Consider the following 22,166-nt stretch of genomic DNA (forward strand, 5'->3'; position numbering starts at 1 on the left):
AAAAATGTAGTGTGTTACACTTCGCCGAAATTCTTTGTACTCGATTCCCTCTTTCGGAGATATCGGAAGATGTATTCTAGTGGATTATCCATCGATAGGTCTACGAGACCTGAGTCTTGGAATAAGAGTCACCGAACGCTTTGAACCAAGTAAAATTGATCGTGTTTTCTAATGTTATTTTTTTTTAATTTTCACTGCGTACTTATCTTTTAAAATATGAAAAGGATAAGATTTTCAAAATCACATGATTTCATGTACGACTCAATCCATCAGACCTCAATCAAAACTCCTAAAAGCTCATAGTTTTCAAATTCATATTCCAAGATTACATTTTAATAGAAGTTATTACATATGAACAGTGTTATTCCATCCTATAGCCATAGTTGTTGCACTTTGATAATGATGTCCACAATCATAAATTTTAAGGTAAACATTGTTAAGCCTTTTGTCTTTCAAGGCACTTATTGGGTCCGTCCTAACTTAGAAAGCTACAATTAAAAGTTTAAAAGAATATTCAAGGATGTTAGTCCAGCCCAAATGAACGATGTTGAACTAACTTATTTGGTTGAAATTAAGTCTAATTAAATTATTTTTAATGGAAAGTGACGAGTGATTCTGTTCCTTGGCTTTCTATGGCACTAGGCGAGTTCCAGACTTCCACTTTTTTTTTTATTGGATATTTCTTTCGTCTTGAATTTTTGGGACGTACGAAGAAAATTCAGTGATTGTTCCATCTGTCTCGTGGAACATTATGCATCTTTCTTCTGGAAGAATTTTTCATGCAGATTTTAATTATTTTTATTCTATCATTATCATATATTATAGACGCTATCAAATTTATATTATAAATATTATTATTAAATTGTATTTCACACGCTACCAAATCATACTTTGGATAGAGATGAACACACAGAAAAAAAAAAGGTTAGGAGCGGCTTGACTTCCATGTAAACTTCTATTTCCTTTTAAACTACTAAATATTATTATCATTTAAAATTATCCGACATGTTTGTTTCACCTCCCTTGAAAATAATATAATTTTAATTATAGAGTCTATTAATGCTAGTAAATTACTGTTTGAAGACTATTAAATTAGAAGAAGAAAAATAAAAATAGTCTTAAAATTTGTCATATATATATTTATACGTATTGAGCTGACACAGACCTTATTCATTATTATCGGCCTCGCCGACTGCCTCCCGTCCAAGAGACGCTATCCATTGGTTAGCTCACCCGACCTTCTCCTTCCGACGGACCCACCCAATTTTTTTTTTTTTTGTTTTTTTACCGTTCACCATCGAGACTCAAGACGAAAAAGGATAAGAAAGAGGAAGAGAGAAACATCGAGACGGAGGAGGAGGGGGGAGTGCTGCCGCCGTTAATCGTGATGTCTTCTACTGCTGCTGCTGCTGCATCGCCGACTGATCCAACCACGGTCGACGGCGCCGCACCTGTCTGCGCCTCCGCTTCCCCGCCGGTAATCTACTGGTGCCACCAGTGCGACATGAGCGTCACCATCCTTCCTTCACGATCGCCCCTGATCTGCCCCGACTGCTCCCGCTCTGATTTCCTTGAAGAAATGGAGCTCACCCCCACGGCCAGCCACCTCCTCTCCACCTCATCCTCCTCTTCCTCTTCGGGCCCTGCCCCTCTTCTCCAATCCCTCCCCCTCGCCCTCACCGATTCCGACGACGAAGGAACCAGATCCGCCTCGGACCCCGAGGAGCGCCGCCGTACGATTCCTTCCCGTGCCGCGCGCCTCAGCCGCCTCATCGCTCGACTCGCAGATGGAGGCGGCGAAGATCCTCTTCCTCTCCTCCCGCCATCGGCCCCCGCCCGCTCTGGCTCCTTTCCTGCCTCTGCCACTTCCATCGACGCCCTCCCCACCGTATGCATCTCCGAGGCTGACGCCGCTGCCGTCCCCTGTTGCGCCGTTTGCAAAGATGAGTTTGTCCTTCGATCTGCCGCCCGGCGCCTCCCCTGCTCCCATCTTTACCACTCCGAGTGCATCGTCCCTTGGCTATCCCTCCACAACTCCTGCCCTGTCTGCCGCTCCCCGCTCCCTGCCCTCGGTGAATCTTCAGTCGCCGTCGGTGCACCTGTACGCTCCTTGGGTGTCTCGGCGGTGGGCGAAGGAGTTGATGACGCGCTGTCGCTGGCCCTCGCCGCGGCCGATGAGGAAGCCACGGCGCTGACGGCTGCGCTATGGCAAGTGAGGACGATGCATCGCCTATCGTTCCCTATTCGGTCCTTTACATCAGCGACCATGGACGCGGCGCTCTTTCAGATGGAGCATTTGGATGTAACACTGGCGGATAGCGGGGGGACGCTCTCACCGGAGTGTCAAGTGGAACGGCAGGGAGAAGCCATGGGAAGTAGCTCCAACGGTGGCGATAATACGACGCCGCCTGAGATTAGGGAGAACTTCTTTTAGTACGAATTCCTGATGGTTCATGTTATGCAAAGACTTGAGGTATGCTAAATCTTTGCATACTAATTACCATGATTATAGCTCAGTTAATAAATGAGTTGCAATTTCTGTGTTAACCATAACTAACATGGTTACTAGGAGTTATAATTTTTCTCATTAATGCAGCTGTCTTTGTTCAAGATGATCATCGATGTTGTTTGTTTTCCCTTGGGAATAAATACTATGATAATTATGATGCCTTACATTTATCTCCTGTATAATTAGCAATCCCATTCCCTACCCTAGTTGATCAATTGTAATACTGATCCTTTTTTCCCTACTCTTTCATAAGACAACCATCAGAGAGGGACATTTGTTGTGCAAGAAAACAGTTTGTGATGCTAATAGGACTCAACATATAACATCACAAATTGGAAACACCCTTTCTCTCATTCTACTATCTAGATGGTAATCTTGGAAGCAAATGCTGCTGTTTCAAGATCCATTATTCAATGTTATTGTTTTACATGTTTTTTTGTTTTGTTTTAGCCAACTGGTGGTGAATCCACATGTTAAGTTTACGATTTTGCAAATAATGTTTTGTTTTGTGACTTAACGTACTGTTGAGATGACTTCCTTACACGGATACCCATAGGTTTTGTTTTCATAATGCTGGTGCACACAGGTAAGCTAGTTAAATCTTAGGATAAGGTAGTATTGGAATCGTAAAGGATAGGGATAAAAAAAACAAGGACATATGTAACATTTTGAAATTGGCATTAATAGGAGAATATGACAAAGTTTCTCGTAATTATATTTTTATAGATGACATATAACACACACGGTTACACAAATATAATACTACAAATAATCTGTCAGCAAGTAAACTAATCAAAAAAGAAAACTAGCGTATTTGCAAAGGTCTAATACTGTTAACAATTTCCCCAGAATGCCATATTATTCCAATTCTACAAGTATAGCATCAAATGTAATTGTGCACCACTAGATATTTAAACTATTTAAAATGTTTAAATGATCTGTTCATGCCTACTTGAGAATCTGGCAATTTTGGTGTTCAATTTTCTCTTCCTTTCTCTTGCTATGGATCATGGAGGAGACTCAGAAAGACCTAGGTCCTTTCATTTGTTTTTTGTTTATGGGCAATTTCATTTGTGTTTCTTTAATCAAATTATACCAGATAAGCCTTTGGAGATGTAATAGCTATGAATGATGCTTTCCATCTTTGTTAGTTCTTGTCTTATCATTTTTATCAAGGTCCATGGGTGTTACGCCCTTGAGTTTATGTGGGAAAAGTTGATGCAGGAGCATCAATAAGAACAAAAACCAAGCCTTATCCTACTAGGTGGGTCAGTTATATAGATCCTTTTATGTCACTGGACTCTATCCCCTACTATATCATCATCTATACTTAAATAAATTTTATCTTGTTTTATTGTTGCTGACAAAGTTTTTTTAGTCTTTCTCGTTTGATGTATTCACATTACCTAACTGGAGCATTTATTGGCCGTCTAAATACATGTCCGTATCATCTTAAACATGTCTATCAGAGTTTTCCCTCAATATATACAACAACTCTAACTTTTTCTCTAATACTCTCATTTCTTATTCTATCCATCCTTGTATGTTCACACATTCATCTTAACATCCTTATCTCTCCAACTCTCATCTTCTGCTCATGTGCTCAAGTCATAGCTGTGATTTTGTAGAACTTTCCTTTAAGTTTTAGAGGTACTTCACAATTACATAAAACACCCGAAGTTCGCCTTCATTTCACCATCCTGGTGGCAAAAGGCGAATACGCTCACCCCCCGCGCCCCCGCCAACCCGTCCTAGGGCCAACACGGAGGAGGTAAATCACGGACGGCTACTAGCCTTTGGAATAATGACTAACACATAAGGGAGACATTTACCTCGACTTTGTCAAAATTCGAACCCCAGACCTCATGGTGGCAACATCTCATCCTACTTGTATTTTATATAAGACATCTCTCTCAATCTCTACATCGTTTTGTAAAAATGATCCTAAATATTTAAGACTTTTAACTCATCATCGCCTATTTTAACAGTTGTCTCATTACGTCTAATATTGCTAAACATAAATTTCATATATTCTGTTTTAAGCCTAAAACCTATCCCTTCTAGTGTTTCCAGCCAAGATTCTAATTTAGCATTTACTCCTTTACGTGTTTCATCTACCAAAACAATATCATCTGTAAACAACATACACCATGGTACTGTCTTGAATGTGTGCAATGAGTTCGTCCATAATTAGCGTAAAAAGATAGAGATTTAGAGCTGATCATTGATGTAACCCTATATTTATTAGAAATGCTTCAGTTATTCTGCTTGAAGCTTTTACTTTGGTCGTTATGTCTTTATATATATCTTTAATTAGTTCAATATATGTTACGTTAACGCCTCTCTTGTATAGAATTCTCCATATAATTTCTTTTGGGCTCTATCATAAGCTTTTTCTAAGTCAATGAATACCATGTGTAGATCTTATTCTTGCTCCTAATATTTTTCAATTAGTTGTCTAAGAAGATGTATAACTTCTATTGTCTACCTTTCAGGCATGAACCCAAATTGATTTTCGGTTCTCCTTCTTTAATATTTTTTCAATTACTCTTTTCCAAAGTTTCATTGTATGACTCATTAATTTAATACCTTATAGTTTGTATAATTTTATACGTCTTCCTTGTTCTTAGATAAGAGAACTAGAGTACTTACCCTTCATTATATGATATTTTTTTCGTTTTCAATATCATGTTAAATAATTTTATAAGTCATTCAATACTGTGTTTCCCTAGGCACTTTCATACCGCTATCGGAATATTATCTGGTCCAACGGTTTTTCCATTGTGCATCTTATTTAAAGCTTATTCTATTTTTGAAGTTTGAATTATACCATAAAAATTAAATTTCTATACTCATTTAAGCTGCTTAAATTTCAAAGTTAAGTTGATCACTTGAACTTTTATTAAAAAGTTGATGAAAATATCTCTTCCAATGCTCTTTAATTACTCCATTGTTTATAAGTACCCTATGATATTTATCTTTAATATATTTTATTTGGATAAAATTTCTTGACTTCCTTTCTCACTTTAACAACAAATGGACTTAAATAAGAAAGCAGCTGTTCTTAGCTGTCTATAATGGTCTTTTGGATTGTGTTTTGCATATAGCACAGTGAGTTCTCTCTTCTTCAACTCTGCTGGATTCTGAATCTCAAACTTTTGCAAGTGTTTGTAGATCCTCAATCATGTTCCTCATTATTCCTTTCCTAATAATTCTGCTCATCTTTTGGTTGAATTTTTCATTTTTCATCTTCTTCTGCCCGAGTATCACTTAACCTTTTCACATACTTCAACAAGATTCTAGAGCCATAGTGATGACTACCATTTCGGTATTTCAAGAGAATTCTTTGAAAGCAAAAAACTTCATTTCCTTTTCTTATCAGGCCTGTTTTGCTCATCCGCTGCTGGCCAAAAAACTCTCCATTTAGAAGGTACTATAAATTGATTAATCTATTTTTATATCAATAGTTTTTTTTTAAAAAATATTGTCCTAGTGAATTAAGTTTGCTTTTATATTGGTTTGTATATACTCATCAGTTTTTTTGACATTACAAAGCAAAGAAAGGACCACAACTAACAACTTCATGCTCACTACTTTTTAAGAACTGTGATAATTTCTCGTGTTATTTGTTTGAACCTCCTCCCTCTACATATAAAACTTTACTGCAAATTAGTTTTCCTGTCCTGTTAGGCGAGCGTCAACAAGGTGCATTGACAACCTTGTAAAATTGTGTGCAGTTTGCTGGATTTGGCCGTTGGACTTTGGATGTATATTAGCGATCCCTTGTTGTCTCCATGGTGCAGTAGTCACAGGTACATGAAATCTACAACAATAATGGTTGTTCTGGATGCAGTCAATATAGCAATTTGCCTAATAATTTTGTTGTTGTTGCTTTTTATTGAATTTATTCCCGAGTTATATGAAATTAAATTGGTTACCGGTATTTGGATGGTTGTAATGCAGTTCAACAGCTCATATTATATTTTTAGTTTTAAAATGTATTTTTGGTATGCTGTGATTGTACAATGCCCTCTTTTTAACTATAGCTAAAAAAACAAAACAGAAAAAAATATATAAATATGAAGGATGATCAATTTTAACATGAACAAGATGACGATCTAGTGATTTATATAAAAAGTATCCTGACGAACAATTTTCTTTTCACTGAAAGAAAATTAATTATGGTTTGATGTTGACTCAAAATAGTATACAAAATCAATTACGGTTTATTATTAATTATAAGGTCTCAACGGGGACTTACGAATGTTAATGAAAAAAATATATATACTTATTTCATGTAGCAAAAGTTAAATTCTAATATTCTAAGTTAAAACCATAATGAAAGACGTTAAATGACTTTTTTTTTATTCCCTTCTAATAATAATCTCCACGACAGAATTCAGAGGGTCTTAATTAAATTAAGCGATGATATACTATTAATATTAATATGGAACCGTCACATCAGCGACTTCCTAGAATCTAGAACCGGTCCTACGAATATGGAGAAAAATAAATATAGATACATAGCTGAAAGAGCATAACTAGGACGCTAATCTCAGATAATGACATCCTGAGAATCGAATTCATGCATCCTCAGTTGTGCTACACTCTGGAAACTATACTATTAATATTAATGTTATTATAATATGTGGGTACATGCATATTTTAATTAGCTCATTCTGTTATATGATTAATATTAATTTTGAAAAAAAAAATCCGTTATCTTAGCAGCTCCCCTAGTGTCGGTCCCACGGATATGGAGGGAGGTTCATACAGGTACACAGGCCATAGACGCATGGCGGGATAAACCCCAAGTCGTCAGTTCCTGAGAATCGACCCCTGATCATTATGCCAGAGATATTATGTGCTCACCGTCTATGTTACGCCCTGGGACATTAATATTAATTTTGAAGCTTGACTATAACTGGCTCATTCTTTCCTTTATAAATGAGAACAACAAAAAGATAAGCTAAACTTAATCCGCATGTGCAAGTGAGGAAATACAAATGAGTTACTACATCTTAAAAAATAGTTTTAGATTTGGCCTCCCAATTCTAGTGAATAATTGATATTTGAGATACAAGTTTCTCACGAAAAGATAAAATAAAATACAAATAAAAATGTAAAGAAGAAAAAAAGAGAGAGAGAGAGAGAGAGAGAGAAAAGCTCTAGGATTTTCTCTCATTTGCTTATTGATACAGAGCTCGTTTCTTGCTGGCATGGACATGGTTTACTTGCAAGAATTTTGCAAGTTATTATCATGTGACTCCTCTAACTTGGCTCTCAGTTCAGCGTTTTCTTTTAGCAATCTCGTCACTTCATCTTTTAGCTCCGTATTCTCATGTCTTAACTTCTCCAGTTCCATCTGAGAGGTCATTTGATCATCCTTCTGACGCAACTGTTAAAAAGAGATGAATCTAACAAATAAATTGTTGAACAAAACGCCGTCAAACGTGAAATAGGAAGGCAAAAGATGATGACTTGAAATCTTATTAATGAATAATAAAAATTACTACGATAAAAGGAAAATTGACGTACACAGTTGATATTTTGCTGCATGTCAGAGGTTGGACCAACATAGAATATGTAGTTTAAATTGGATGTCGACTGCTGTAGCTAATGCAACAAATCTATATATTTTTTGGAGGGTATTAGAAGGCCTAGTGTAAGAAATTCTCCATCTTCTAGTTATAGGAATCTTGAAGCGAACATCAAAGAACGAGGAGTCAACAGGGCCAAGAAAAATACAACATAGAGAGGAAAGATATATCATAGAAAGGATTTACCATCTTAAAATACAACAGAAGAACTATCACTCACTAGTAAAACTAGCATGATGTGTTATGCATAATGAATAGATTAGTGTACCGCATACTGCTGGGGCAATTACAAAATTGATAATGGTAAATACAGTGGTATGCAAATTTGACTTGATGCATGAACTACCAAGGAAGAAATTTGTCTACTAATTTGAGTTTAAAACCAAAAGGTGGAGCAATCTAGGCAATTTGATTAATTATGACACAAGTTTGCTTTCTCACTTACATTGTCTGATAATTTTTTTGGTGACCAAGATGGTGACTTTTCTCCTACATATGGAGCTCCTAGCAAAACTTGTTTTATGACTTCCTTAGTCGCCAACTCGTCTATGCCCATGTTCTCATAACTCCAAAATGCACCCACAGCTCCAAGAAATTCTTCATGGCATAAAAAGGTCGTTTGCAGCTGACCTTTTGACCTAATAACATAAAATGCTTTAGTTTAAATAAGAGAACAAATATCACAAGGATATGAGTAATTACCAGTATCTAAGTGATCTAGAAATCTTGTCCATTATCTGTTCGTGACCACATATGTAAGTTCCTCGAAAAAATATTTTCTTGAGTCCAGAAAGCTTTGCCACCAGCCAGGAGATCTACAAGGCATCATTATTTATTAATGAGAGATATTTACATCAATGCACAATTTCTCTTAGGCCTGCCAAAAATAAAAGGTAACAAAGACAGTAATCTATAGATGTGTTGAATAAGTGAAATCTCATGGATTACATGACACCACAAGCAAACAATCAGAATCTTCATTAAAAAAAACACTTTTGCCAATAAAATATGCTCACTGATCACATCATTTCGACGAGAATACCCCGATGCAAAAAAAAAAAAAAAATGATCAATATCAATTAGATAAAATTTAGTAGGAAAATATAAAAGCATAGTAGGTGAAAATTATTGTGTTAAGAGTTCTTCTCACAATTTGATACTGCCAATATTTATGCAAGCAAACAGGTGCTCACGGAATTATTTGATCCAGGCATTAGTTTTAGCTCTTTAGTTAATTTAACAATTCTATCTAGTTAGAACATCACTATGGAGTGATATTATCAGCTTATCAGCATTTTCTAAATCAAAAAATTAAATGACAAAATGGTTTCATACCTGTCCAAGATTGTATGTGAAAGCATTCAAGAGAGCTGCAGCAAGGTCCTCTGCTTTGTAGTCTGAAAGCTTGTTTGAGGTTACCTTACCAAAGGCTGATGCGGTTGTTGATGCTGGAAGGCCATGCTGTGATTATTTTCAGAACAAAAGAGTTATAAAAGAATATCAGTCGCCCACCAAATATATACAGCATCTAACTAATAAGATACGGACAGTCTCATGTACTGGGTAATTCAAAATGCACACTGCACCTTGATTTTAGATGGACATCATAAACCATATGTGCAATGAGTAAATGAGTTCCCCAAGGAAGAGAGTTATCGACTTTTCAGGAGGTAAGTGTGGTACATATAACTTGCCTCATATCAGCAAGGCAAAAAGGAAACAACAAGATGACCAAGAATAGACTAAGAAAAATTGTCATTTTTCAAATCTTTGATTAATCTACTTTTTCTGAAAAATAACGAGTGAACAACAGCTCACCCACTTAACTTAATATAGCAAATGACAGAACTTAGAAACAGGTGAAGCATAAACGGACTAGCTTGATTAAAGCAACCTGCCAAAAAGTGCAAAACTGAAGCTAGAAAGTATATTCCCAACAAAGAAACTTCAGAATAATACAAAAGAAGAGTAACTAGTTTAGCTACAACAAGTAGACAGTTTGCTGTAGCAACAAATGACCAAAACAGGATTTCAAAAGTGAAGGATGGTGCACTTATAGGAAAGGCCAAAGCACAACTTGCAAAAGCCTCAAGGTCATGGATTTTAGCCAAAGTTAACTCGTTCACCAGAATAAGTTACTCTTTTTGCAATAAAATCATGGTCGTTTCAATCAAAATATAATGAGCGAGCTTGTGTAATAGTGGACAGTACAAGCTTAGTTGTTTCCCAGTTTCCCTTAGCTCTGTTACTCCACCCAACAAAAAACTCTTTGATTATTCTACTTTTGGTGCAGCATCAACCGTGCTACGTAATGCAATGAGTGAGCTCCTGAAACAGTAGCCAGTAGAGCTTCAGTTGTTTCCCTTAGCTCTGTTACTCCACCCAACCAAGGCTGCATCAACTGTGCTATGTAATATAATGAGTGAGCTCCTGTAACATTAGCTAGTAAAACTTTAGTTGTTTCCCTTAACTCTGTTACTCCACCCAACCAAAAATCCTTTGATTATTCTACTTGTTGAGGCTGCATGAACTGTGCTATGTATTACATTAAATAAATTAGCATAAAGTATGCAAATCTACCTTTGAGTAACCTTGCTCTCCATATATGTCTCCAACAGTCAAGTCTACTGCTAGATTGTTTCCCCTCTGGCTCAACTCCAATAACTCTGCGTAGCTACAAAAGATGTGTGATATAAAAAATCAATATGATACAAAGCATGGCAGAACTTATCCAGCAATTATTACCTTGTACACCCTGTCAACAACCTTGCAAGGCCTAGTATAGTACCGCCACCTAAATGTGTCCCAATAATACGCTGAAATTTCCATTTTTCAATCACCTGCTTGATGACTAGTTATTAATTTCTCCCGTCACCAAAACAAGTAATTAAAATTTTATTTAATTTTCATATTCAAGATTCACCTCAATCATGCTAACACCTGAGCCAACATTGACAAGGAGATATGGAAATATGCTGTGTTCGTTATGTTCAGACGTTAAGTTTCCATCCATATTTGCTGAAGGTTCATGATCACACTCCTGTCAGACAGACTAAAAATGAAACTCTAGGAAAACCCTAAAGCCATGGAATTTCTCATGCAAAACGCACTATAATTCAGACACTGATAAATAAGGGAAAAATGTTGCTGGACATGATTGAAGCATGTTTTCAGGAACAGGGAAACTAACCTTCCCATTGCATGCAAGAAAATTGCAAAGATATATATCTCAAACTATAACTAACAGTAAAAAAAAATGTTAAAGCAATTGATTCAATTTAAACTAAACTTATGATTATTTGAAGAGAGAGAACTGGAGAGACAAAAAACTTTTCTTGCAAATGCACTCTTTTTTTTTTTGTAGAACTAGACAATTAATGTTAGGGGAAAAAGTGGTGGAGAAAAGGCAGTGTGGTCAATCATTGCCAAGTTCTCAAAATCCACAAACCGATGATCATGTAAAAGTGATTATGAGAATATTGGAATATTCAATATACAATTGCAAACTAATTTAGCAGGGCAAAACATTTTCATGATATCATGATTCACAATCAATAAATGTTGAGAAACTGTATGTTTTTCTTATCACTAGAAACATCATTACTTGACCTTTTAGTTGCAAATTACTTGAATCGCTGACATTTTGTTGCAAAAAGAATGACAATGGAAGCTCATAACTAGTGTTTTGTTCTTATATTACTCAATTTGTCATTGAAAAATAGTGTTCTTGATAAAGTGTGTTTAAGTTTCATGAGAAATCTTGTAACCACATTTTGTCAAGCAACAGCATGGACAACAACAGTAGGGTGGTCCTCAAGCTGTTGCAATTCTAAAAAAATAAGAAGAAAAAATAAATAGAATTTGAGTAGTTGATTAAATGCTAAGAATTTGATGAGTCCTACAGCAATGTAAATAAAACCATGTTAATATTTTTCTCATGAGTGACAGCGTATAATGTATAACTCTACTTTGAGGAGTATCCAAGTTCAATATGCATTATGCATACCTATTTTGTCGAAGACACTACTGCACAGGTGATACGGTCAACATGGAGTTTTGATGGAAGTCAGGAGGAAAGATGGGAATGAAAGGCAATAGAGTGTATGAAATCATCTAGGGAAAACAGTTAAGCAGGTTGGGTGTCGGGACATAAAAAGAGAAAGCTAGTCCTATCATGATAAGTGACAAAACAAATATGTAGCTCAATGAATTTTACGTAGATCTTATAAAGAAGAAAATATAGAAAGTTGATAAAGCAGAATTAGAAACTTTTGGATAAAACATATTGATCAATAAATGGTTATCAAGATTAAATCATGTAGTATTAAACCATCAAATAAGTAAGGAAAGAAATGTCATACTAAACACTAGGATTATCCTTTGGAAATTCTCCAGGAACCGAACAAATTGAGTGATTAGTAAGAAATACATGGTATGGATAATGTCAACTCATTAGGATGTGAGGAAATTAAGTATAATCAAGTGTCAACCCTCTCGAGACTAACAAGACATCGAATATAGACTATTTACAAAAATACAAAATGGGAAGACAATGGCATGAATCTGGCAATTCAAACTAAAAAAAATCTAGAAAATTTGTTGATTATTTTTATACAAACAGAGAAGTTAAAGTCAGCCCTTGGGGCAGAACCATTTGATTTCCCTATCTATTTGAAGCATAGATGAGAGATGACTGGCAAGAACCCAATTAAGAAGAGCACAGTCCTTGACACAGAAAAAACTTAATCCTAAAATAGATTAGAAAGGTTGCAACTTCACTACTCCTTTTGAGTTTTCATGTGTACCATTTCAGTATCTTCAGTATCATGGTCATTGTAACTCATTAAGGCACCGAGAGCTCCTAAGAATCCTTCATGACGGAAGAAAGTTGCTTCCATTTGTCCCTTTGACCTAGATATAGAAAGCAACCAAAAATCAAACACTATGATAATTGGTAATCAGATTTTCAAAGATGCTAATCAGTGAACAATTATCCATGCTACACAAGGGCACTAAAAGAAGAAATTCAAACAAAGTATTTTCTCTGGATGGTTCACACTGACAATTCAATATCTTCTTAGCATAATATTTACCAATAATTAATAGCATATGATATGTTGTCCATTGTGCTTGGATGTCCACGAATGTATGATCCTCCAAAAAAAACTCTTTTAAGGCCCAAGAGTGCTGCCACAAGAAAACCAATCTGCACAAAACATGAAGTAGGAGAAAAGTCCTCAGAAAGAATCTCCACAGTATAATACTTTTTTACTTATTAATCTAACCTGAAGATAGAAAGGATTTACGGTGTTAATAATGAGAAAAAAAAAAGAAGTTCCCAGAGTGTGACATATTTAATGTCATAATTAAGGAGGTCAAGAAAAGTCAAGCCAGTTACAAACTGAAGTGAAAATACAGTTCGTTAAAAGCTAAATAACTCTGCAGTTCAAGGTTATAGTTCTGGTACTAAAAATAGACAAGTGGTTATAAAATAAGTCTTTTTTTTCAAAGAAAAGTAAACATCTACTTCATTAAGCTGCTCAAAATCTTACGACAGTCTAGCGAAACCTCCATAAAAACACTACAATCCCTCTCCAACACCTCTCCAGCCACTGCAACTGCCTCTTTTAATTTCATAACCATGTTTAAAGTAGGCTTCAATCAACAACGACAACAACATCAAAAATGTTCTGTGCATTGAAATTCCTGAGAAATACATGATGTAGATTTTTACCTAAATGTAATGGTATGACCAAAATTTAGGATGGAAGGATGACTGAAATGTGTAATCAATATGAAACTACCTATTTATCATGGTCAAACAGGATATACAATCTTTTCCTCAAAAAGAAAAATGATTTTATCAGCTCAAGATTACAACAAAATAAAGAAAAACTACATACTTGTGCAATGTTATAAGTAAAAGCGCTTAACAACGTAGTAGCAAGATCCTCGGGTTTGTAATCTGAAAGCGTCGTTTTTGATGCTATCACCTTCCCAAAGCTTGAAGCAAGGGTTGATGAAGAAAGACCTTGCTGGCACAATTTAGAAGAAGTAAAGACAGTTAGTGAGATGCATAGGGGGAAAAAATGTAGAAACATGCATACCTTTTCACTAACAAGTTCACCACAGATATCTTTCACAATTAAGTCAAGCACTAGATTATCCCCTTGTTGACTCATCTTCAAGAATTCATCATAACTGTTCAAAGTTATCAAGTGAAAAAAAGATCATACTTGCCAAAGATGGTTTATTATGAAGGTCAGATTACCTTAAGCAACCTGTTAATAGTTTTGCTAAACCAAATATCGTACCACCACCAATATGTGTACCAGTTACCCGTTCAAACTTCCTATTTCCTGTGACCTACATACCATGTGATATTGCTCAAAAACAATGCGTAAACATCAATTATACTACAGTATAAGTAGCAACTGATTTACTGGAAAACAAAAACTATGCTGAATTACCTTTATAATACCAACACCTGAACCTATATTGACAAGGAGATAGGGATATAGGTTATTTTTATCAATCTCTACAACTTTCCTTCTTCCATCAATATGAGTAAAAGATGCTCCAGGGATTTCCTGCCCAGAAATAAAGAAACTATTTGAACTAAAGTAGGAACCCAGCAATCTGAAGATTACATTGATATTGCAAATATGAATCTGATGTAACAGCTCAGCTAAACTAATACAAGTTAAGAAGTCTTGACCCAGAAGCATAGAGACATAAACTATTAATTGGGAACAAGATTTAAATATTATTCCATGTGAAAATCCTTCACATGCTCACAAATGTATTTTGACTAACCATTAGGAGTTGGACTTGAATGCACAATTGAAACTGAATTAGCTAGAGATGCAGGATAAGATACATCTTTGTTCCTCCAACTATGTTCCTCCTCTTTAATATTGCTTGTTCTCTGGTTGGCACATTTCCCTTTTCTGTTTCATCTTTCCCCATGATCATTTCATCTTTTCCCCATGCTCAGAAGATAAAATTAAAGGATGAGCCATTGAATGAGTCTTTCAGTCTTGGCTGAACCCGCCCATTCGTGCATCTCTTTTACCTCTCTTACTCTCTGCTCACTTTTTAATCTTTCATTTTTCTCCTCATGACCAACAGACAAAATCAAAGGGTGAGTCATAGGAAGAAAATCTTCCAACAATATTGATCAAGACAGGCCTTGTCTCAGTTGGTACCACCAAAATTGTGTTAGCACACGAGGCATGGCGATATTTATGCATGCCAACACAGTATTAGTATTGTTTGGTAAACATAACAATACCTTTCGACCCTGATAATTGATACTAATTAGCATTTCAAACCATGGCTGGTAATATTTTATTTCTCACATATGTTTATTCAATTTTATTGTTTTAATGGCGAACCGCCTGATTTAAATATTCAGTACATTAGTACATGATAGAAACTGGAAATGACTTCTGAAAGATAAGCATATGAGGTCTTGTGTCTAAGAACAATGTTTATTTCTAGATACATTTTGGCAAAGAAATAGCAAATTATTGCTTTGGAAAAATACATTAGGATCTTTGAGTGTATGAATATCCAAGTATGAGTAGTGGCATCAGTAGTTGGTTAAGGAAACAACACTTTTTTTTCTGAGATTCCTCTCACAAAGATTAACATTACAGCTACAGCATACGTATACAAATGGAGGAACATGCTATCTTCAGGAAATTTCTTTCACACAAGAAGTATGATGCCAATACAATAGAAACAATTTTATTTCATACACAAGCACCAGATTAGTAGTACAAAATCCTGAATTCAGTTATTTTCTATCACAAGCAAGAACAGAAGTAACAAAAATTAACCTTCAACAAAAAGTTGGCTCCGGCTACAACACTATCAATCTCATCCAGCTTTTCAAGTGTAACACCTAGATCATCCTTGAACTTGCCAGAAAATTTAAATGCTCCACCACCTGTAGCCTGCTAAAGCAGCAAAAAGAAATTAACAGAAAACCAAGCAGTAGTCACATTTATTGTTTTTTGAAGGGATATAAACTGCATTCTGCATCACCTTCTTACAGCTATTGTTAAAAGGTGAGTTTGATGAAGTTGTTAGATCAGTATAAATTTATACGATACCTGGATGGACCATTGAAGATTGTTAAGTAAACCCAAGAGGCAATGCATTAAATTGATGAACATTAGAATGCCATTAATGATATAGATGCTTTACATGATTGAAACTATGACAATTTGATTAGCATGAGTCAACATCTAAGTTGACAATACATCACCATACATCATGATTTTTTCCTCATGCACATTCCATGGATGCCTAAATCTTTAGGTCAGACTAGATGGATAATAACTTAGTAGGTGGTGGTGCTCCTCAGAAATTAGGGAGCCAGACTAACATGCTGATCAAATCTAACACAATTGACGCAAATTAATCTTGAACTAAGCTCCAAGAAAGGAGCTAAGATTAGTGGTGTAAATTTCTATTGCTTTCAATATGTTAGCATACCGAGAACTTCTAAGTTAACCAAGTATTACTTTTGTCATAGATGAAAGTGTGAAACCGCTAGGTGCTTTAGAGCCCCAAGTTCTCACATTTGCTTTGGAGTAAACCTATACTCTGATTGCCAAAATCAAGCAAAATACTTATACCATAAAATTTGTCAATTCCATTAAAGTAATGCTCCTTTCATTGAACAGTTATGTTCATAAAGGAGGATCATCAAATACAAATTCAAAGTTCATATACAAGATTTGTTAGAAGAGACAATAACTTCTTCAATTTTATGTTGTTGCAACATGTGTACTGATTGTTAAAATTCAATTTTGAATGTATAGATCACAAAAGAATAACATAACTAAAACATATATAGTAGTACAATGAATTAGAAACTAAGTGCTTTTGTCTGAGAATAAAATTTGGGGAAACCTCGTGTCCTACCTTCTTTATCCACTTTTGCAAATGTCAGTTCTCTCTTATGTTTCAGTGTTCTTGTCAGTTTGCCATCGCAACCAAATGTTATTAAGTTACCTAACAGTCGACCTCATTTGGCAGCCCACTTGATATCCACATGCCAATTGTGAGGAAAAAATGGAATTAAAAAAAAAAAGATTGTTAACTCAATCCCAACCTGCCCATCAACTAGTTCATGTGAACTCCACATGGGGGGCAGGTCAAGCATCTAGCGCAAACTAAAAGAACAATATAAATGTACACACACACATAAACATAAATATACACATACAGATGTGTCCATATGCATACACATAGTATATATGTATTGTAATTCAACCTACCTGGCATGACACATTCATGGGGATGTGACATGACATTTACCATAAGATGACTGATAGAGGCAAATGGAAATGAATTCTGAAAGTACTAATGGAAATTGGCATTCTTGAAGGTATGGGGAAATTTTGAAAAGCAGAAATTGACATCATCTGTGAAATTTATCAGGTAAAACCCTGAAATGACAAATTATTTGCTTTGCAGTGCACAACAAGAAAAAAAACACCCTCTCTTAATCCAATTCTCTTACATTCATTCTCTTTCCTCTTAGACATGTCAAAAGATAACAACTGACAGTGTAGAAAGTTTAAAAAGAAAATACCTTCAAAGTTGCATGTCCATTCAAAAATCCTACAGAAACTACATGTCCATTTGACAGCTCTGGAGAAAATGCTGTAAAATAAGTTAAGCATATTTGTCAAACCATGTCCCAAGCTAATAAAAAAGAAGTAAATAAATGACAATAATATTGCATAGAGAAACCAGTCTATTTGCTTGAATCTTATGAGACTAGATTAAGAGGCAGCATATCCCTTGTTCTAATCATCCAGAAACCATATGAAGGTTTGCTCTCATATATTCCCTTATCTCTTGTGAACTTACTTACTGAAGCATACAATGATGCAAATAAAGATACAGTTTTCAAATAAATCAGATCATGGCTTAAATTATATTTATATATATATTCTTTTTTACTTGCTTAAAACAGTTTATTTCTAGAAAGCTTTACTATTTTCAATTCATACAGTTTTTTTTGTCTATGTCTTAGTAAGACTGAGACTAGATCATTGTGAAATCTATGAAAGGAACCTCCATCTCATTATTCTATGGGATCTAGCAAGCAAATTATTACACTTAGGAAAGTGCAACTTCCTCGTCATCCAATTGGAGTTGTGCTTTTGATGGCAATTCAACCAAGCTAATACACCTTATAAAGAGCTAGACTAGATAAAGTCCTCTATTCTATAGAGCTAGCTTAAAAAATATAGCATGTTTCTAAAAAATTAAAGAAAACTATATAGAGAATATGGTTTATAGGACTCCGATCAGGTTTGACTTGCATTTGCTTTCCTGTAAGTAACTAGAATTCTAATTGAGGTTTGAAGTTGAAGTGAAGAAAAAAATTTATCTTCTTTTCCATTCTGCTTCCTTCCCTTCCCTATCAGGAACTCTCTTACTGTATTTTCATCTCGTCTCATAGGCTTTCTCCCCTTCCCTATCTGGAACTCGTTTACTGTATTTTGACCTTTTCCCATCTTGCAGTATTGTGCTAAGTAGAATTTCGTCCCTCTTTGGGCTTGTTCCACAAACAAATAGGTTATTGTGAAACCTATGAAAGGGACGTACATCTCATTATTTTATTCATTCAAACAATCATATAAGTTTTATATTTCTATTCTCTCTTGCAAAATTGCCTACGAAAGCAGGCAACCCTAGGGTATCACCCGTCAAGGGACATAGTTCTATCATAGTACCGTTGTGCCAATACAATACATACCCTCCTCCAATCCTCATATATAACAAGATTGCACTTTTCTGAATCTACTCATCTTTAGATTTTTATTATAGTCATTCAGTGCCTTATATTTTGGAATGGCCCTAACTCACCTTTTGTGTGAACCTTACATGTTATGAAAATCCAGCGTCCAATTAACTTATAATACAGGGAAAACTGTCATAAAACAACGCCAAAAAAAATCATTACAATTCTTCAAGAAATTTGATGAAAATTTATTAAAAGAGTGAGTTCAGTGCTTTCAAACTTAAATCAATACAAACTCATGGAAGAAAATGCTATAGACATAGCGATCGTTAGAGCCTGATTCAAAAGGGTAGCTTACCTCTTGCTACAGTTTACATCCATAAATAGTCAATTCATACACCTGTTTTGCCAGACCACTTTTATTCAATTTGAGCAGCAAGTTTGCACATGACTCAATACTAAGCGCTAGGTAAAATTTGAACTGTCTGTGTAGATCATCAGGGAGGATTGTGGGCTCTGCCTCAATTCTTAATTAGATTTTATTAAAATAACTTAATTGAATTTCCCTTTAAGCTCGTATTTGCGTGATGAACGCGCATGTTGCCATAATTATTGAACAACAGAATAACGCAGGGAAGTTTTAGCTTACTTGGAAACGCACTCAGAATAGCACCGTAAGACGTTCATTCTATAACAGAAGAAATCAAACGAACATAAAAGGGAAAAGTCACACCTTTCCCGCTTATAAGATTCTTGGATCGAATAAAATCGAAACACTCATGAAGGCGCCTCCGCTCGAACTTCACAAAATGCAGCAATCCATCCGCAAAGTACACAAGCTTGATCAAAGTCCCTGAAGACACAACGGCGTCAACAAATTCGCAGCGTAAAAATCCAATTTTGGCCCACCAAAGCTACCAAGAATTCAATTAACAATACCCCCGATGTCGAGCGCCAGAAGCGACGAATCCAGGCGTTGCTTAGGGAGGGCGATAGGTGGATTCCTCTTCTCGAAATCTCCGCGAATCTCCGCGCCGCCGAGATCCAGAACCACCTGTCGTCCTCCCATCGTTCTAAGCAGCCAGATCGGAACAACACCGAATCGGATACCCAACCGAGAGCGATCCTAACACGACAGCGGTGGTAGGGCTGCGAGGTAAAGCGTGAACATTCCTAAAAATACCAACAGAAAGGGGATAAGACCGGAGGTTGTTGGACCTACCGACGAGAATTTATTCAACGATGAACAGGAATGGGTGGCGGATCGACCGATGAGACTCTATCGCGCTCACATCAGAACCACTTCGCACGAGCGCGGGGAAAATCCCGCTGGCGATCGAGCAAGCCTCCGCAAGAAAACAAGGCCAGATTTGGATCCGACAGTGGGGAAGGACTGCCGATTATCCTGCGGCGGACTGACCCTGTAACACATGGAATTCAAATAGGATTTTTATTTTTTTTATTTTTTTATTTTTTTGGGGAAAGAAATCAAAATTAACCGAATACAACATTAGACCCATAAATAATAAAAATATTAAAATTACTTTAAATGTTATAAAAATAGAAATTAATAAAAATAATGATAAATTTGATTGAAGATTTAAATAGTGGCTTTAAATTTTATAATCGAATTATGTCTTTCGACGAGTGAGACAGATCGGCACGCGAGGAACGGAGCGCGACAGGAATTGAAAAGGACGGTCCAAAATTCGCACCAAAGCGTGAGTTTTGGGGGATGGGTAGGTCGGACTTTGGGATTTGGTTTACGTAATCGGGCAGGGTACAGGATACAACTAGTTTTTTGCGGCGGCGTTGGTAATGGGCAAAAGTGGATGCGTGCATCGTATTTATCGTTCACTTTAAATAAATTAAAGTGCATTAAATTGTCTCTTATACATTCTCAAGATGTATAATTAGATAAATAATTTACCGGAGTTGACTATTGAATAAATTAGAGAAAAATTTTTAATCATAATTTTAAATAGTATCCGTGTCTAAAAAATTTTATTTTTATTTTCTACATATAAAATTTTATTTGCTTCAACTCCCACATGTAAATATCATTATCTAATTGTCCTTCAATTTTTTTTAATACAAAAAGTCCAAAAATAAATATAATTTCTTTTAAATTCAGCACTTTAAACTAAAATGCAGTATATTTCTATCAAAATTCAGCATTTTAAATTAAAATCCAATATATTTCTCACCATCGGACTGCATCGGATTCCGTGCCGCCACTATTAGATTTGACTTCTCAGCGGGTTCACACTCATCTACTTGTCACGACCGCGACGACTTGATCAGCACCACGACCAAGCTCATCCATCCATCCGAGGACGCCCCCTGGGCCAGGATACGTTCTCGTACCTTTTTTTGCATTTAGTTAACTATTTTGTCATTAGTATTCGATTGCTCATCACCGGACCGATTTCGGACCAGTTCAGCGAACCAGCACATCATATGTCTATATCTCCCGTTCGGGGTTGAGCGGCCTTCACTGGTCACGGACCAGATTCATGATCATCTATCTCCCCCGTTCGGGGTCGAGCAGTCGTCACGGCCAGGTATCTATTCTTCCGATTGACGTCGTTCAGGTCGCACGCGCTGCATCATCCGCCCGTCATTTATCCGACCGATCGACATCATTCCGGTCGCACGCGCAGTATCGTCCGCCTAGCATTTATCCGACCGATCGACATCATTCTGGTCGCACGCGCGGTATCGTCCGCCCAGCATTTATCCGACCGATCGACATCATTCCGGTCGCACGCGCGGTATCGTCCGCCCAGCATTTATCCGACCGATCGACATCATTCCCGTCGCACGCGCGGTATCGTCTGCCCGACATTTATGTGACCGATCGACATCATTCCGGTCGCACGCGCGGTATCGTCTGCCCAACATTTATCCGATCGATCGACATCATTCCGATCGCTCGCTCAGCATCTTCATTGTTGTGTGCCCAGCATCGTCATCGCTCGCTGAGATGTTTTTGTTTCTCATCCGGCATCTCCGCGGTCGTGCACTCAGCATCGCTTGTCCACTCGGTCTATTCATGGTCCATCGTGCCGCTCGGTCTGCTATCATGGCACTCGTCGCTTGCTTGTGGTTTTGGCACTCGCTTGACGTTGTCGTTCGCTCAGCATTTTCTGCTCGGCGTCTATCCACCTGATCGTCATCACTTTGATCGTCCGGTCGGTATCTTCGTGGCTGCGCACTCGGCATTGGTCCAATTTCCGACTTGGTCTGCTCGGTATCGTTATCATCTCCTACGACACCACCATTA

The 22,166-nt window shown here is 36.6% G+C and overlaps 2 protein-coding genes across 3 annotated transcripts; one reads left to right on the top strand and one right to left on the bottom strand.

Annotated features, from left to right (window-relative positions):
• The first annotated feature begins 1,279 nt into the window (after positions 1-1,279).
• On the top strand, positions 1,280-6,506 carry LOC122030006 (E3 ubiquitin-protein ligase RZF1-like). The gene is made up of 2 exons (XM_042589161.1): positions 1,280-2,473; positions 6,247-6,506. The coding sequence occupies exon 1, from the start codon at positions 1,388-1,390 to the stop codon at positions 2,432-2,434; it is 1,047 nt and encodes a 348-aa protein (XP_042445095.1). The 5' UTR covers positions 1,280-1,387; the 3' UTR covers positions 2,435-2,473; positions 6,247-6,506.
• Positions 6,507-7,506: 1,000 nt separating this feature from the next.
• Positions 7,507-20,232, bottom strand: LOC122028535 (pantothenate kinase 1-like). Of its 2 annotated transcripts, XM_042587377.1 has the most exons (18): positions 20,103-20,232; positions 19,820-20,029; positions 19,614-19,733; positions 17,720-17,790; positions 15,954-16,070; positions 14,580-14,699; positions 14,381-14,475; positions 14,217-14,310; positions 14,013-14,144; positions 13,203-13,315; positions 12,915-13,020; positions 11,033-11,149; positions 10,855-10,949; positions 10,690-10,783; positions 9,445-9,570; positions 8,812-8,924; positions 8,555-8,747; positions 7,507-7,907 (listed from the first exon to the last, which is right to left on the bottom strand). In XM_042587377.1, exons 2-18 carry the CDS (start codon positions 19,947-19,949, stop codon positions 7,740-7,742), a joined length of 2,004 nt encoding a protein of 667 aa, XP_042443311.1. In that variant the 5' UTR covers positions 19,950-20,029; positions 20,103-20,232; the 3' UTR covers positions 7,507-7,739. The 2 variants fall into 2 exon arrangements, with proteins under 2 accessions (XP_042443311.1, XP_042443310.1); XM_042587376.1 differs by lacking the exon at positions 20,103-20,232 and having other exon boundaries at positions 19,820-20,070.
• Between the last annotated feature and the right edge of the window lie 1,934 nt (positions 20,233-22,166).

Source organism: Zingiber officinale, chromosome 10B, assembly GCF_018446385.1.
Source record: "Zingiber officinale cultivar Zhangliang chromosome 10B, Zo_v1.1, whole genome shotgun sequence".
NCBI lineage: Eukaryota > Viridiplantae > Streptophyta > Magnoliopsida > Zingiberales > Zingiberaceae > Zingiber > Zingiber officinale.